The sequence below is a fragment of the Ictalurus punctatus genome, chromosome 4, assembly GCF_001660625.3.
Source record: "Ictalurus punctatus breed USDA103 chromosome 4, Coco_2.0, whole genome shotgun sequence".
Classification (NCBI taxonomy): Eukaryota; Metazoa; Chordata; class Actinopteri; order Siluriformes; family Ictaluridae; genus Ictalurus; species Ictalurus punctatus.
In genome coordinates, this window is record NC_071284.1 from 23,674,994 (window position 1) to 23,692,326 (window position 17,333).

At 38.5% G+C, this 17,333-nt stretch overlaps 1 protein-coding gene across 1 annotated transcript in view; it reads left to right on the plus strand.

The window, feature by feature from the left end:
- The window catches only part of LOC124628034 (SH3 and multiple ankyrin repeat domains protein 2), a 161,987-nt gene that overhangs the window by 77,423 nt on the left and 67,231 nt on the right, over positions 1-17,333 (plus strand). The window contains exons 8-11 of the mRNA XM_053678083.1: positions 290-406; positions 490-567; positions 1,328-1,394; positions 14,403-14,655. Of these exons, the coding sequence (XP_053534058.1) occupies positions 290-406; positions 490-567; positions 1,328-1,394; positions 14,403-14,655 (515 nt within the window). The remainder of the gene's footprint in view (positions 1-289; positions 407-489; positions 568-1,327; positions 1,395-14,402; positions 14,656-17,333) is intronic.

The following is a 17,333-nucleotide window of genomic DNA, read 5'->3' on the forward strand; positions in this document are numbered from 1 at the left end:
GCTTGACATATTTCACTTTATGTGAAATGAATCTAGAATATATGAAAGTTCCATTTTTTTAGTTAAATTATGGGAAAAATTAACTTTTCCACAATATTCAAATTTTTTTAGATGCACCTGTATATTATGTGTTCCTGATAAAGTGGCAAGTCTGTGGCAAGGCTTAAAATCTTGTCACTGTATGATATGATCTGTAAATGTTGAACTCTTTGTGTGTGTGTGTGTGTGTGTGTGTGTGTGTGTGTGTGTGTGTGTGTGTGTGTGTGTGTGTGTGTGTGTGTGCGTGCAGGCTTGTCGACACGGTCATGTCCAGCATCTTGAGCATCTCCTGTTTTATGGAGCTGATATGAGCGCCCAGAATGCATCGGGAAACACGGCGATGCACATTTGTGCTCTCTACAACCAGGTGTGTGGTTTTTTTACTATCGAAAGTAAAGAACTCGCTTACATTTCTTCCATTACATTTTACCCTTTTGTGTGTTCCTCCAGGATAAATGTGCTCGTGTGCTGCTTGTTCGGGGAGCTGATAAAGAGGTGAAAAACTACAACAGCCAAACTCCATTTCAGGTTGGTCTATTTCCTGTTATCTGTTTTTCACTTCCTGTTCCTGTAGAAAGTGTAAAGATGTATTTCGTTCCTGGGCTGGTATGTATAAAGCCACTCAGACTAAAATAAGCCTAAGAATAAGAGTAAAGGACAAAAAAAATCACCCATTAAAGAGTTTTATATTAGAGATGGAGCAGCAAAAGGCAAGATTTCTGCTGCACTTTTACTGAAATGTGGTGAGCTGTGTGAGTACACACACCTAGTTGCACTCTGCTCATCTGCACTTACAGTACATTAAGGTTTTAACATCATATTCATGCAACAAAGCAAAAATAATAAGGAATAACCCAGGCTTAGTCTCATTTCCAGTGTAGGACAAGTGGTATGGAAAATGGATGGATGCATAAATAACTGTAATAATAAATTACAAATATTATATAAAGTATAATATTTTAAAATAATAATAATAATAACAACAATATAATAATACATTAAAAACCAAGATTTAATGCAAAAGACAATGAATGCATGGTGAACGCACTAAAAGTTTCATCCTCTTCCATGTTGTTTACTATAGAATACTGTCCCTAATGTTGTATGATAACACACACATACGCATTCAAACCCAGCCCAAACAGAAAATATATTCTATGAATTGTGTGTTCTGGGTGCACACAGTATGGAATTTTCCAAATGAAGTCATTTGTTTCTGTTGAAATTCCATTTCTTCTTTTCTGAATTCTTGAACCTCAGTGAACTCTGCTAAAATACTGTGTGTCAGGTGGCCATCATCGCAGGAAATTTTGAGCTTGCTGAGCTGATCAAGAACCACAGAGAGAGTGACATAGGTGAGAGTCTTACACACAGGCACACACACACACACACACACACACACACACACACAAATTGTGAAGGACCTTATACTTACTGTATTTGAATATAATTTTTAAATAATTGATAACAGTGATGTAAACTTACAATACTGCTTTTTTGTGATGAAGTTTCAGTCTTCAGCATTAATACACTCATTTACAGATTGTGAAATGATTCTGACACTGAGAGTCAAATTTTTGTGAAAACGCGTGCAAAAACAAATAACGTGTCACTGGTCACACACTATTATATACATTATGTACATTAACTATTTTATGGTATTGTATGTGCAACAAGAAAAGATATAAATGTAACAAGACAGAGATTCACTTTTCTGGGGGATTTATTAAAACAATAATTAAAGTCACAATAAACGGAACTGAATTAAGGGTCCAGCATGAACACAGTACAAGATTATCTCTCAAACCTTGAAGGCAATAAACAGAAACAGATGGAAAACTAACAATAATCAGAAATGACAGAAATACATACATTTAAAAAAAAAAAATAAAAAAAATAAAAAAAAAAAATTCAAAGTGAGAACAATAACCAACACTATAGCAGGCTAGAATAAATACAATTATTGTGAAATTAAGTAATAATCAATAATCCCCTCAAAAATCAATGGCAAGGAAATGGCAGAAATCCTGTGGTCTGTATTGAGGAGGAAAGTCTACATGCACAAATGAAAGAATATAAAGGATCACAATTGATGGAGGGGTGAACCAAGATCCTTCTACAAGGAAGAGATTCAGTGCTGTTATCCTCTCCAAGGCAGACATCACAAAATATTAACTTTAAGGCTGTTGAGAAGTTTGAAACCAATGTTGAAAGTCAAAATAAAAGTAAAAAGTTTAAATAAAACAATATAATGTCTCTGTATGCTTGGGCTCAAAGTATCAATTACTGTCCAAGTTAATTTTTTGATATATGTTTGTTTTTTGCTCATTTTTACGAAGGCCGGCAATAATTCTGAAAGGTACACGATTTATATTTCTATGCAATTTAAGGGTGAAAGAATGAAAGTAAGTATGTGTGAGTGTGTGTGTGTGTGTGTGTGTGTGTGTGTGTGTGTGTGTGTGTGTGTGTGTGTGTGTGTGTATATATGTGTGTGTGTGTGTGTGTGTGTGTGTGTGTGTGTGTGTGTGTGTGTGTGTGTGTGTGTGTGTGTGTGTGTTATTGAATTACTGTTCTTATTTATCTTAGAACTTCTGAAATCCACCAGGTGACACTAACTGAGAGAGAGAGAGAGAGAGAGAGAGAGAGAGAGAGAGAGAGAGAGAGAGAGAGAGAGAGAGAGAGAGAAAGAAAAGGATCTATTGTTGTATTATTTATTCCAAGTGTGATAGATAGATAGACAGACAGACAGACAGAGACAGACAGATTGATGGATGGATGGATGGATGGATGGATGGATAGATAGATAGATAGATAGATAGATAGATAGATAGATGGATGGATGGATGGATGGATGGATGGAAAAGAAAGAAAGAAATAAGGCACAGTTAATCCGGGCTTCACAGCTGTCCAGCAGGCGGAATGAGACAAGCTGCAGTTTAAGAGGTTTACATTCTGATCAGGCAGCATCATGGAGACAAAATCGGACATCAGGAACTCCAGATGCATCCGAAGTGTCCATTTACTCCTCCTTTATCCCCTTTGCTCCCTTCTTTCCTATTTATTACCCTATTTCCTTGTTTGATCTGGGAATGTACGGTAATCGGCATGGGTTCCTCGTGCTGCACAGAAAAAGGTGCGTTCAAGGATTACTACAATGTTTTGTTGAAATGTTATTTCTTAAAATCCCGTAGCTGTTTTTAATTCACTGAAGAAACTCGTTCATTAAACCTCTAACTGTCTGAGGTGTATTCTTATTAATTTAAAAAAATACTTAATGAATAATGTGTTTTAGGAGTTCCTGCAAGTTACTCTTTTAATAGTATATACCATATGTAATTTTGAATGATCCAGGCTATTAGGAAGCATTAAAAGTATAGTTCAGCCAAAAATGAAATGTTCCCTTTACTACTGTAGATTAATGTGGAGGGGGTTTGTTTTTCAGTAGATGTTCACATAGGTCATCTAAACTGTTCCACATGATTCATGACACAATGCAAATTAAAATGATCGTACATGTGAAAGAACAGGTGCAGTGAGGTTTTATTTGTGATTATGCATAAACCTGAGTGCTGTACCAGGAGCTGGTTTTATATAGTAATTTATTTAAAAACTAACCTGATCATTTAAAGTGATCCTTCTTACTGAAGAATCTATTATTTAACTTTGATCCACATTTATCTCACAAGTTTAGTTATGTGAGAAATTCCTGTATGGAACTGAAATGTGTCTCATTATGTCCGTATTTAGCAACATTAGTTAAGCTGACCAGCTCCTTATGCCTTTATGTTAATGTTGACTGTTAAGTAGTAAGCTTAGATAATGTTACCTCTCCAGCTACACAATATTAGCCAAGTTTGCTAACAAGGAAGCTAATATTAGTCTACATATTATGTAATTAAAAGCAAGCTAGATAACATCAGGTTATTATATTGTGTAAACAACTAGCAGTAGTTCAGTATCATGCTAGCTACTGTTAGGCTATTGTATTGTCTAATCCAGTAGCCACAGTCATTAGCAGCTAACTAGCTTTAAGCTTACTATAGTGTAAACCAGTCCCAGACTGGTGTGATAAAGAATGGGATTGGCAATGTGATTGTGTGCAGTTGGTATACAATTCTATTCTCACCTGGGTGCAAATAGCCTCTGCTTTGATCTCACAGTTACCTTCAGCACTACTTGTATAGTTGTTATATGCTATTGTGTATAAAGACAATCACACTAATAAAGCATTATTTTAAAAAATTAAGCCGAAAGTAAATGATTTGGTACAAGAGATACGAAAGATATACTGTATAACTCAGAAAGATTGATACTGAGAGATTAAAAAATTAAAAGAGAGGAGGAAAAGGAAAGGAAGGATGAAAGAAAGATGAAACACAGTAATGCACATATGCTGAAAGAATCCATGTGAAGGGATGAGTGAGAAGTGAGAAGCGATGGTCAGAGTCACTGAGAGAGAGAGAGAGAGAGAGAGAGAGAGAGAGAGAGAGAGAGAGAGAGAGAGAGAGAGAGAGAGAGTTGGGGGCAGGGTGGAGGGTCCAGTGTGAATCTTTTCCAGTTTATTGCCAGCTCTAGACAAATCATGATCTGTGATCACTGTCTCTCACTCTCACACTTTCTACTGCTGTTTTATTTTTCATTTCCTAATTGAGGAAACATCATATTCTGACTATTTCTGGAGACTATATCGGTCAGTGAAAGCTAGTGGAGTAAAAATGAAATCTTTTCTGTGTGCCTTAAAGAAGGAAGGTAAGGGAATGCTTTAACACTTTTAACAGCATTACAACATCAGTCACTGTATCATTCTGTTCTCTATATTTGTGACCGACAGTGGCTCTCTCTCTTAGCTTATTCTCATAAAGGCTTTTAGCCTTTATCCTATTGCCACCTCTGCTGTCTGCTCTTATAGTCTTATAATGTCAAGCACCCGATGATTACTCAATGAGTATGCTACTCTTAATGTATGTAAAGTATCATCTCTACTGCTTGCAGTCGATAAGAACACACTGTTTTGACTTATATGGAAGAATGATGGGATTTGTGTAATGTGTCAAATGTTGTAATTCTGTTCCTGCACACAGACAAATCTTAGTATTAATTTTCATTTAATTAAAGTATTAACTGTAACCATTTACAGATCACTCTTGGCTTTAAAGGGTCAAATTTACACAATTCCTCTTTACTGTACCCAATCACATGTAGTCATTCAGCCTAGACGAATATAGTGTCTGAAGTTGTTTCTTTAGATTTGCATTGAAGTCATCTAATCTTCACTTGGCCAGTTCTGGTGAACCTGTGCCCACTGTGGCCTCAGATTCCTGTGCTTGGTTGTCTGCTCAACACGGTTGTAAAAAGTGGTTGTTTGAGTTACCTTAACCTTCCTGTCTGAAACTGAAACCAGACTAGCTGACCATTTTCTTATGACTACTCTCATCAACAAGGCATTACCACCTTCAGAACTTCTGCTCACTGGATTGTTGTTGTTGTTGTTGTTGTTGTTGTTGCTGTTAATTGCACCATGACAAATTCCACACTATATATATATATATATATATATATATATATATATATATATATATATATATATATATATATATATATAAAAGACTGTGGATTTTCCAATAATATACTGTAATGGGCAAACTGGGTTGCCAGTAAAGTATTGTAAAATTTACAGTAAACAACTGTAAAACATATTTACTGTAATGCACTATAATATCTTACATGGTACACAATAAAAGAACACAGTACATTTGCTGTTTTGGCTGTATGCAGGATACAACTAAGCAATGCTGCGATTTGAACACACAACCTTCTGAACTGAAACATGAAGCCTAAACCACTAAGCCCCCACAAGTCCATCCATCCATCCATCTTCAACCGCTTACTCCGTTTCAGGGTCACGGGAAACCTGGAGCCTATCCCAGGAAGCATCGGGCACAAGGTGGGTTACACCCTGGACAGGGTGCCAGTCCATCGCAATGCACAATCACATACACACCCATTCATACACTACGGACACTACGCCAATCAGCCTACCATGCATGTCTGTGGACTGGGGGTTTAAACCGGAGCACCCGGAGGAAACCCCCATAGCACGGGGAGAACATGCAAACTCATCTCACACACGGCACCAGCGGGAATCGAACCCCGGACCCTGGAGGTGTGAGGCAAACTTGCTTCAGAGGTATGAGTGGTTCAATCAATGCACACTAGCTTGTTGTGGTGGCTCAGTTAGGTCTTTGATTACAGATCAGAAGGTTGTGTTTTCAAATCCCAGCATTGCCAAACTGCCATGGTTGTGTCTTAGACCACAACCCTTCAGCTCACGTGTATCATGCATTGAGCAAATGTACTAGATTATGTGTTATTTTACGCTATGTAAGATATTACAGTATTTTACAGTAAATATGTTTTCCAGTTGTTTACTGTAAATTTTGCAGCACTTTACTGGCAACCCAGGTTTTTGAAATACTCAAACCAGCCACCAACAATTTTCCCCCTAATTCTGAAGTTGGGTATGAACATTAACTGAAGCTCTTGACCAGTATTCACATGATTTTATGCATTGTACTACTGCCACATGATTGGCTGATTAGATAACCTTCAAACTTTCCAGCTTCACTTACTTGTTGGTTATTTTAGACTCAGAGCTCTAGTACAGAACTAAAGACTCAAACTTCAGACATCAAACATACCTTTGGGAATGGTGTAGATTAAATTTATGACTGAAAGATCACTTTAATTCCTGCTGTCTGATGGGAAATAAATGCAAACGCATAGGTCAGTAACTTGTCATTCATGCCTGATGAAAACCTCATCAGAGTTTGGGCGATTAATGAAGTTAATGATGAAGGCAAAGAGTTCTGGGGCAAATGTCCACTCACTCTGTAATGAAAAAGTTATAAGTGAGTGTGTGGGGATTAATTGTGTTAAATGACCATAGCTTGTAAGGTGTACTCTGCTGCCTTAACCATTAACTATATATTAGAGGTGTAAGGATACACAAAATGTGATTATTTTCTCACCCAGTGATTGTTTCTCCACAATAAATATATCTGAGTTTGTGATGTCTCACAACTAAAATGGTAGTTCAGATCAGCCCTGTGGTCATGAAGACCAAGGAACTGCCCATGAAGTTTTGAGACGGAGAAGGTTATTAAAACATTGACAAAACTTTAAACCTTCTTTGGAGCATTTTGAAAGCCATTGTAACAAAGTGGATCATTTTTTGGCACAACCCAGTACAACCCAGATCAGGTCCAACTGAGTGCTCAGACAAGAAGGGCAATTCTCAGAGAAGTGTATGTAGATACAGCTACAGCACTGAACTAGTTACAGAGCTCACTGGCTGAAAAAGGAGAACCTATGCAGACCTCAACACTATCATCAGCTCTTCACCGATCCAGCCTCTATAAGAGAGTGGCCAGTAGCAAGCCATTTCTGAGAAAGGCCACGCAAATCTTAGAGATTTTGGGAAAAGAGTTTTTGGTTTGTTGAGACTAAAGTTGTCATTTGTTTTGTGCAAACCAAATACAGCCCAGCACCCAGGTAACACCGTGCTACAATCAAGCATGGTGGTGGTAGCATCATGCTCTTGCCTTCAGCAGGAGGAACTGGAACGCTCGCTGCCGTCACAGGCAACATGGATGAAGCCAAATATAAGCAACTTATTGAGGTGACATTTTTCAGTCAGCCAGACATCTGCATTTAAGGCAAAAATATATATTCTGACAAGGCAGTGAGCCAAAGCACTTTGGGGGGAAGGAGGTTTGTGTTTTGAAATGGCTGAGTCAAAGCTCAGACTTCAATTGAAAATCTGTTGCATGACCTGAAAATTTCTGTCCACCAGCATTCTCCATCTAATTATGCAGAGTTGTGGATAATTTGCATTGACAAATGAAAAGAAAAAAAAAAATCAATGTGCAACGCATATAGAGACACATCTGAGACAACTTCAATCTGTAATTGCAGCAAAAGGACAATTGACATCTCATCTTCCAATAATTCTGAGGACATAATTTTATTTATATGATATGATATGCTTAAATTTGATGTTGCAATACAGCAAAAAGAGAAATAATAATTTTGGGTGAAAACTTTCCGGAGGCACTGTATGCCATAAGTTTCTATCATAAACATTAAAACATTCAATAATTATACAATAATTAAAAATTAATGACAGTGTTCAGGCACTGTTTGCATGATCCATTCAGACTCTTAGCAGCACATATCAAAATAAAAGCTGTACATTAGAAGGTAACAAATTTAAACATGGCTACTTAAAGGTAAGTTCACTGGCCACACTTGTGCAGGTTTGTGAAGTCTCAGCAAAATTTCCACCCTAAATACATCTCAAAAACTGCAAAATAAATAAATAAATAATGAAATAATGAAATTAGCCCAGAAAGTTCAAGCATTGGAAATGGGAGACACATTTTTCATGGAACCAACTTCCCTTAATCTTGCTTGTGTAACTCTCAACAGGGTATGTCTGAAGTCATGCAGCTCTCTGTAGCGCAAACCGGTTTTTGAATCTTGCCTTCTCGACTATACTGAGTCGAAAGTATGTCATTACAGACAGTAACGAGTCCAGGAACTTTGTCTTTTGACTCTTACAGAAGTACAGAGGACCCTCTCATTACTGCAAAACTGCACTTTTTCTATTTTTCTTTACATTTCAGGGGACTTTCAATCCTTTTTAACAAAATATCAGCTGGATGAAAGCATTTATGAGCACAAATTTGACCATTCTAGTAAATATAACAGTAAATAAATTTGTATTGTGTGTGTGTGGCTATATATAATGGGAAGGTTGATCAAGGTAGTAAGTGTGTGAGCGCATCACTCCATTGCAGATGATCAGACCGGATGTGGTGGTTAATCCAAAAATTGTGGGCATAGGCCAAGCAGTTGAAGGTGCCGTAAAGCTATTGTGTTCTTCTAATTAATCAATATAGCACAAACATTAATCGGCATTACTACCGATAACAGATGTGATTCACCACAGGTGCCGTAGGTGATCATAGCTGTGCCGATATTCAGTATAACTGCACACTTGCTCATGCAATATTGTTTTTATACAACAGTTCTATAAACAAGAAATTTATAATGAGTAAGTGATATTTAGAATATGACGAAATGTTCCGTTCATTATTCTGCTGGTCATAATAGATCCCGAAGAAGCTACACACTACAGCTATACTTTATAGCACGTTGGTCTGCTGGCTAGCTAACTCAAAGTAACATTCCCGTTAAAGATGCTTCCAGTAAAATTGGCATCCCTTTTTCCTTTTCATCATCATGTGACAAGCTTTCATATTTTAAGCCAAAACGTTATACAGTATCTCACAAAAGTGAGTACACCCCTCACATTTTTGTAAATATTTGATGATATCTTTTAATGTGACAACACTGAAGAAATGACACTTTGCTACAATGTAAAGTAGTGAGTGTACAGCTTGTGTAACAGTGTAAATTTGCTGTCCACTCAAAATAACTCAACACACAGCCATTAATGTCTAAACCACTGGCAACAAAAGTGAGTACACCCCTAAGTGAAAATGTCCAAATTGGGCCCAAAGTGTCAATATTTTGTGTGGCCACCATTATTTTCCAGCACTGCCTTAACCCTCTTGGGCATGGAGTTCACCAGAGCTTCACAGGTTGCCACTGGAGTCCCCTTCCACTCCTCCATGACGACATCACGGAGCTGGTGGATGTTAGAGACCTTGTGCTCCTCCACCTTCCGTTTGAGGATGCCCCACAGATGCTCAACAGGGTTTAGACATGTTTGGCCAGTCCATCACCTTCAACCTCAGCTTCTGTAGCAAGGCAGTGCTCGTTATCATGCTGGAATACTGCCCTGCAGCCCAGTCCCGAAGGGAGGGGATCATGCTCTGCTTCAGTATGTCACAGTACATGTTGGCATTCATGGTTCCCTCAATAAACTGTAGCTCCCTATTGCCTGCAGCACTCATGCAGCCCCAGACCATGACACTCCCACCACCATGCTTGACTGTAGGCAAGACACACTTGTTTTTGTACTCCTCACCTGGTTACCGCCACACACGCTTGACACCATCTGAACCAATTAACTTTATCTTGGTCTCATCAGACCACAGGACATGGTTCCAGTAATCCATGTTCTTAGTCTGCTTGTCTTCAGCAAAGCTTTCTTGTGCATCATCTTTAGAAGAGGCTTTCTTCTGGGACGACAGCCATGCAGACCAATTTGATGCACTGAGATGGTCTGAGCACTGACAGGCTGACCCCCCACCCCTTCAACCTCTGCAGCAATGCTGGCAGCACTCATACATCTATTTCCCAAAGACAACCTCTGGATATGACGCTGAGCACGTGCACTCAACTTCTTTGGTCGACCATGGCGAGGCCTGTTCTGAGTGGAACCTGTCCTGTTAAACCGCTATATGGTCTTGGCCACTGTGCTGCAGCTCAGTGTCAGGGTCTTGGCAATCTTCTTATAGCCTAGGTCATCTTTATGTAGAGTAACGATTATTTTTTTCAGATCCTCAGAGAGTTCTTTTGCCATTAGGTGCCATGTTGAACTTCCAGTGACCAGTATGAGGGAGTGTGAGAGCGATGACACCAAATTTAACACACCTGATCCCCATTCACACCTGAGACCTTGTAACACTAACAAGTCACATGACACCGGGGAGGGAAAATGGCTAATTGGACCCAATTTTGACATTTTCACTTAGGGGTGTACTCACTTTTGTTGCCAGCGGTTTAGACATTAATGGCTGTGTGTTGAGTTATTTTGAGGGGACAGCAAATTTACACTGTTACACAAGCTGTACACTCACTACTTTACATTGTAGCAAAGTGTCATTTCTTCAGTGTTGTCACATGAAAAGATATCATCAAACATTTACAAAAATGTGAAGGGTGTACTCACTTTTGTGAGATACTGTATTCAATGTCCACTGATTATGTCGCTGACTCTACTGTAGTAAAGGTTTTGAAGTGAAATTTTACGTAGCAAGCACAGACGAAGGGAATGATCCACACAGTGAAGTATAGGTACTCTTGGAATGCCACTTGACCACTAGTCATGTAGTGGGCCAGTACAGAGCCCCGCATGACATGCGGGTAAAGAAACAATATTTGTGGCCACATTCCTATGGCTTATTAATATGTGAGCATGTTTTATTAATTGTTTCCCATGTTTTAGGCAAATCGTGGCCATATTTTACCAATTCATGCCCGCAATTTCATAAATCCATCGTCCTTTTACTGAATCTTTTAAAGTGAGAGGCACCGACTTCGCATATTGAGAGCCAAGGGGCTTTACCAGCGACGATAGGGTGACTTAGGGGCTGTGCTCAAGCATTGGTCAGGGAGTTAACTGTGTCAAGCATAGAGAGAATGATATTCTTTCCTGGTACAAATACCTTGTTCCAAACACTTTGTATGCATCCACCAATATCCATGACCTTTTCCAGGGCCTTGCAGCTGATCAACAGTAAAGTCAAAAACAGCCCCCAAGTCACCATATTATCGCCAGTAAAGTCAACTGGCTCTCAATATGCGATATAGGCACACATTTCTAAAACATGGGCACGACTGTCCTAAAACGATGGTAAGAATTAATAAAACGTGGCCACAATTGACCTAAAACGAGTGAACAAATTAGTAAAACGTGCTCACGTATTAATAAGTTGTGGAAATGAATTCTTAATTTACAGGGCTTAATTCTCAAGTACAGGGCTCCTTAGACTGTAACTAACTGTTGTATAATATAAATTGGTTCAGTTGAACTATTAATTTACTGTATACCTCAGCATTGTTGAATTGTTTCTTCTGATTGATCAGAAGGTGTTGATTAATTAAAGACTATCACCCAATACTGGTATATTCAGTAAACTCCTCAGTGTTATCTCTATGTTATCATCCCAACTGCTCTCAGTCAGTTCAGTCAATAAGAGCATGCTATACAATTATTAGTAAAGATAATGTGAAAAATTGCATTAATTTTTTCCTGGAGACTGCAGTTCAGCACAACGTCCTCATTTTGACTTCTAAATCTGAAACTCTTCACTCCTGATCAGACAGGAAAAGAACGAGGGAAGGCTATTTTTAGTGTGCTGACGTTGAGAGAACCTGAAGGGCAGAATGATGAGTTGTTCATGTCAGATTTTTAAAATACGTTTTTTTTTTTTTTTTTAATCCCTCAAGAGCATCTTTTACACCAATCTCAATTTCTCATAACCTCAGCACTCCCAGGTATCCTTGTGATTTTGACATATGTGACGTAACATATGACATTGACAACCGTCTCCTGTTTGTCCTCAGTTAGTACTGTATTTGTAACAAAAAGCATTCAGTTCATCATCCGAGCCGAATGTTAATAGACTCACTGTGATTTTACACGCAGATATTGCTAAGTGTGCTGGAACACAGTTTTGTCTGCTGCTACACAGTGTTTGATCACATTGGAACATCTCCGGAGAAGTTTTAAACATAACCGTCATAGAATGATTAACATTTTTTTTGCTTCTTCTGCATCACTGCATCTCTGGAATCCAGTTAGAGGGGAATAAAGAAAATAAGGGTCAGAAACTTACAATTGCACAGGCTGATTAAACAATCTGTTAGAATGCCACCTCTAGGTATAAAACGTAGATTTAAGTTGATATACTTATAAACTATAATGATCCAACAATTCAATAATATTATTATAGCTGCTCTGCATTCTGGAAGCAGCTGCCTTACTAACCACATCCTTCAGATGTCTCTATCTCACTGGACAGCATTTTAATCAAGGAATCTGGCTTAAAGCTTCACATTCATACAATTTATTTAGCATTTAGCAGAAGTGCCGTAATGGTGCAGCAGTAGTCTTGCTGCCTCATAGCTCCAGCGTCCCTAGTTCAATCCTAAGTGTGGATTATTGTCTGTGTGGAGTTTCACATTTTTTCCACGATGACATAGTTTCCTCTGGGTTCTCTGGTTTCCTCCCACCTCCCAAAAACATGCAGACAGGGGAACTGACTACGCAAAATTGCCTTATCTGTGAATGAGTGTGTGGATGTGTGTGTTCATGGTGCCCTGTGATGGACTGGTGTCCCATCAAAGGTGCAGTGGCAGTGTTCCTGGGACAGGCATTGGATCCACCACAACTTTGACCAAGATTAGTGATTACTGAATGAATACATTAATCAGGATACCCTTAATATCTGAAACTATTGGAACAGCAAGGTCAATTCATTTGTTTGTGCTATACACCAAATACGTTTGGCTTTGAGCTAAAAATATGAATATTTCATCTTTTATTTCCTAGTATTTACTTCTAGATGTGTTAAACAACATAAAACATAGAACCTTTCGTATCAGACCAACCAATTGTTAGGTGAGCAAAGTATAGGAACAGATAAGTCTTGCAGTAAATTAAAGTAAATAGCACTTAATATTTGGTTGCATATCCCTTGCTTGTAAAAACTACATCAAGCCTGTGACTCATTGGCATCACCATATTGTTGGTTTCTTCTTTTGTGATGCTGTTCCAGGCTTTTACCGTCTGGTGATTGACTTGGCGAGTCTAAAACCTTCCACTTACCCCCTCCTTTGTTGATTTGGCAGTATGTTTTGAATCATCGGGTCAACTGTGGATCAGGTGGTAGAATAGGTTGTCCACTAACTGTAGGGTAGGCGGTTCGATTCCTGGCCCACACGACTCAACATGCCGAAGTGTCCTTGGGCAAGACACTGAACCCCAAGTTGCTCCCGATGGCAAATTAGCGCCTTGCATGGCAGCTCTGCTACCCTTGGAGTGTGTGAGTGAATGGGTGAATGAGACACAGTGTAAAGCGCTTTGGATAAAAGTGCTATGTAAGTGCGCCATTTGCCATTTATCATCCTATTGCTGCATGATGAACTTCCCGATTAATTTGGATGCATTTCTCTGTAAATTGGTAAAAAAAAAAAAAAGTTCCTGTTCTTTTGAATTCATTCTTCTGCTACCATCATGAGTTACATTATCAATAAAGATTACTAAGCCATGACACTAGCTCCACCATGCTTCACAGATGAGCTTGTATGTTTTGGATCATGAGCAGATCCTTTCTTTCTCCACACTTTGGCCTTTCCATCACTTTGGAAGAGATTAATCTTGGTTCCAGAACTTTTGTGGCTCATCTCTGTATTTCTTGCAAAATCTAATCTGGCTTTCAGATTCTTACTGCTAATGAGGGATTTGCATCTTGTGACCGTATATAATTATGAAATGGTGGACTCCCATAATAATAATACACTGTGAATGCACAGTGAAATAATAATAATAATAATAATAATAATAATAATAATAATAATAATAATCTGTCTCTTCCTATCTCTTTCAGTGCCTTTCCGTGAGGCTCCTTCGTATTCCAGGAGACGTCGTGCCCCTCATCATTTGGTGCCTCCACGCGTGCTGCTGCGCTCCAACAGTGATAACCTCCTCCAACTGCATCCCCAACACACAAACACACAACCACATACACAACTACACGTACACACCAGCCCTAATGGCACAGTGAGTACCAGAGCCCAGCCACGCAGCCGCTCGCCCTCGCTCAGCCGTCTGGGAGAAGAACAGCATAGACTGCAGCACAGGTGAGACATACACACACACACACACACACACACACACACACACACACACACACACACACACACATATAATTCTATAAATAAATCTGTGAAATAAATAAATCTGTGACATTTCAGCTAACATGCATACAGTAGGACAATTAACAAACAGAGGGAAAACAACATGGAGGGAACGATGATAACACAATAAGACAAGGCAAAAATTGTGACATATAAGCATGGCTACGTCTACATCTAAACCTAGCCTTAACCTCATTAACCAAAAAGCAAAAATAATGGTTATTTCAGTTATTTGTTGTTTGTTTATTTTTGTTTTTATTTTTAATAAACACTGCAAAAAAAAATCATTTCTATCATTATGGGGACTTTTTGACATTCATCAGTAGAGATCTCATCAGTGGAGATCTTAGTGAATAATCTCATCAGACACACTGTAGCCACAACTTTGCGGCTCTCTCTCTACACGCACACACGCATGCCACACACACACACACACACACACACACACACACACACACACACACACACACACACACACACACACACACACACACACACACACACACACACACACACACACAGAGAGACACATACACACACATATATACTGTATATATGGAGTGTATAGGTGGAATATCGGTGCTCTGTTATTTTAATATTTAAAGTCCAAGAGTCCTGCCTGCTCTGTTAAAATTATAATACATAACGTGTTATAATACATAACAAGAATCTCCTATTCTCTGGATTCTGTTTATTGTTTTTTGTAAACTGAAGTTGGATCAACCTGACTATCATCAGGATTAAGAAGATTAGTGTCACTGTGTGCAATGTGTGGGAGTGTGGGCATGTCTTTATATTTTGGTGGGGAATAAATGTCCCCCCCACAGGGATAGGAATATCTGAGAGTTTTGATCTTTGGCTGGGCATTTGGCTGGTTTCCAGGAGTTTTATTAAACAACAAACCAAAGAGCCAAATGTTTTCCTTTTGGTTACAGAGGTTAGGGTTAGTGTTTGACTTAGGTGTAGCATATCACTAAATAGCTGCATTAGGTATTATGTCATCAGACATAATTACAAGGATAAATGTGTGTGTGGTTGTGTGTGTGTGTGTGTGTGTGTGTGTGTGTGTGTGTGTGTATGTGTGTGTGTGTGTGCATGCCCACTGATATCAAGGGTTTTATTTGCCAAGTCCACAAAGCCTCAGAACTGATTAAAATGTGACATTCTGACCTCTTTGTAGATTAAAAACAGACATATGGTAGTGTCTTTCTCTCTCTCTCTATCTCCATCGCTCTCTTACTCTCGCCCTCTCTAGCTTTCTCTCTCTCTATCTCTCTGTTTCTCTGTCTCTCTATCTCTATGTAATGCTCTCTCTCTTGCTCTCTCTATCTATCTATCTATCTATCTACACAATCACATGAATGTTAACCTCTCTTAATAAAAAAATCAATAAATTACAAGCAACTAAACAATATACATCACATATACAAGATATAGATAACATAGTCAGTAAGTTGTATGTTTCAAAGCCATTAGGCAGTTTGTCTGTCCATATAAATTTGTTAAAAATATTATTGATGTTTATTTTAAAGTCAATACAATAGAATTCACTACTTGCTTGTTTATTGTAAATACAGTGATTTCACTTCATTTCTAGAACATAATAGTCATGTTAGAAAATATTTTGTGTGTGTGTGTGTGTGTGTATTTTCATGGCCATCACTGCAGGTTGTAATATTGCATAGAGCAGCTGTCATGGTTATGCCGAAATCGGCACTTGACTACATTACCCATCAGTTCCTGCACATCACATGACCTTGTCACATGTCTCACTGAGCACTCACACCTGATCTGTTTTACCCCTAATAAGCACCCCTACTTAAGTCCTGCCCTGCCTCCAAATTGTCGTACTATCCATACTAAATAGTATCTGAGATCTGATATGTTATTTGCTGAAGCAAAAAAGTTATCCAATACCAACTGGGCCTGTGTGAAAATGTATTTGCCCCTATAGTTATTAATTCCCCACATCTGTGAAACTGCATTCATAATGTGGTTCAGCTGGACTAGAGACAACCAGGCCTAATTACTGCAAACTCTGTTCAATCAAATCAGCACTTAAATACAATTTTTTCACAGCATGAAGTTGGTTAAAAGGTCTTACCCAGTAACACACTATGCTAAAATTTTAAGAAATTAAAGCAATGATGAGGAGGAAAGTGATTGAAATACATCAGTCTGGGAAATGGTACAACACTATTTCAAAGGCTCTGGGACTCCAAAAAACCACAGTGATGGCCATTATCTCCAAATGGAAAAACACGGCTCAGGAGTGAGCTAGTTGAACGAGGCTGATGTACATAACTGTACATAACAATGTCTATTGTAAAAAGCGCTATACAAATAAAATTTAATTGAATTGAATTGAGTGAGCCTTCCCAGAAGTGGCCAACCTTCCCAAATACCTCCAAGAACACAACAACTACACATTCAGGAAGTCAAAAAAAAAAAAAAAAAGAAAGTTTGTGAACCCTTTAGAATTTTATACATATATCTGCATAAATAAATTTCACACTAAGTCCTAAAAAATATTATACTTGGTCATTTATTGATCATTTATTTATTGAGGAAAATGATAAAAATGTAGCACCCCTTTGGTGTAATTCCTTTTACTTGGGGGA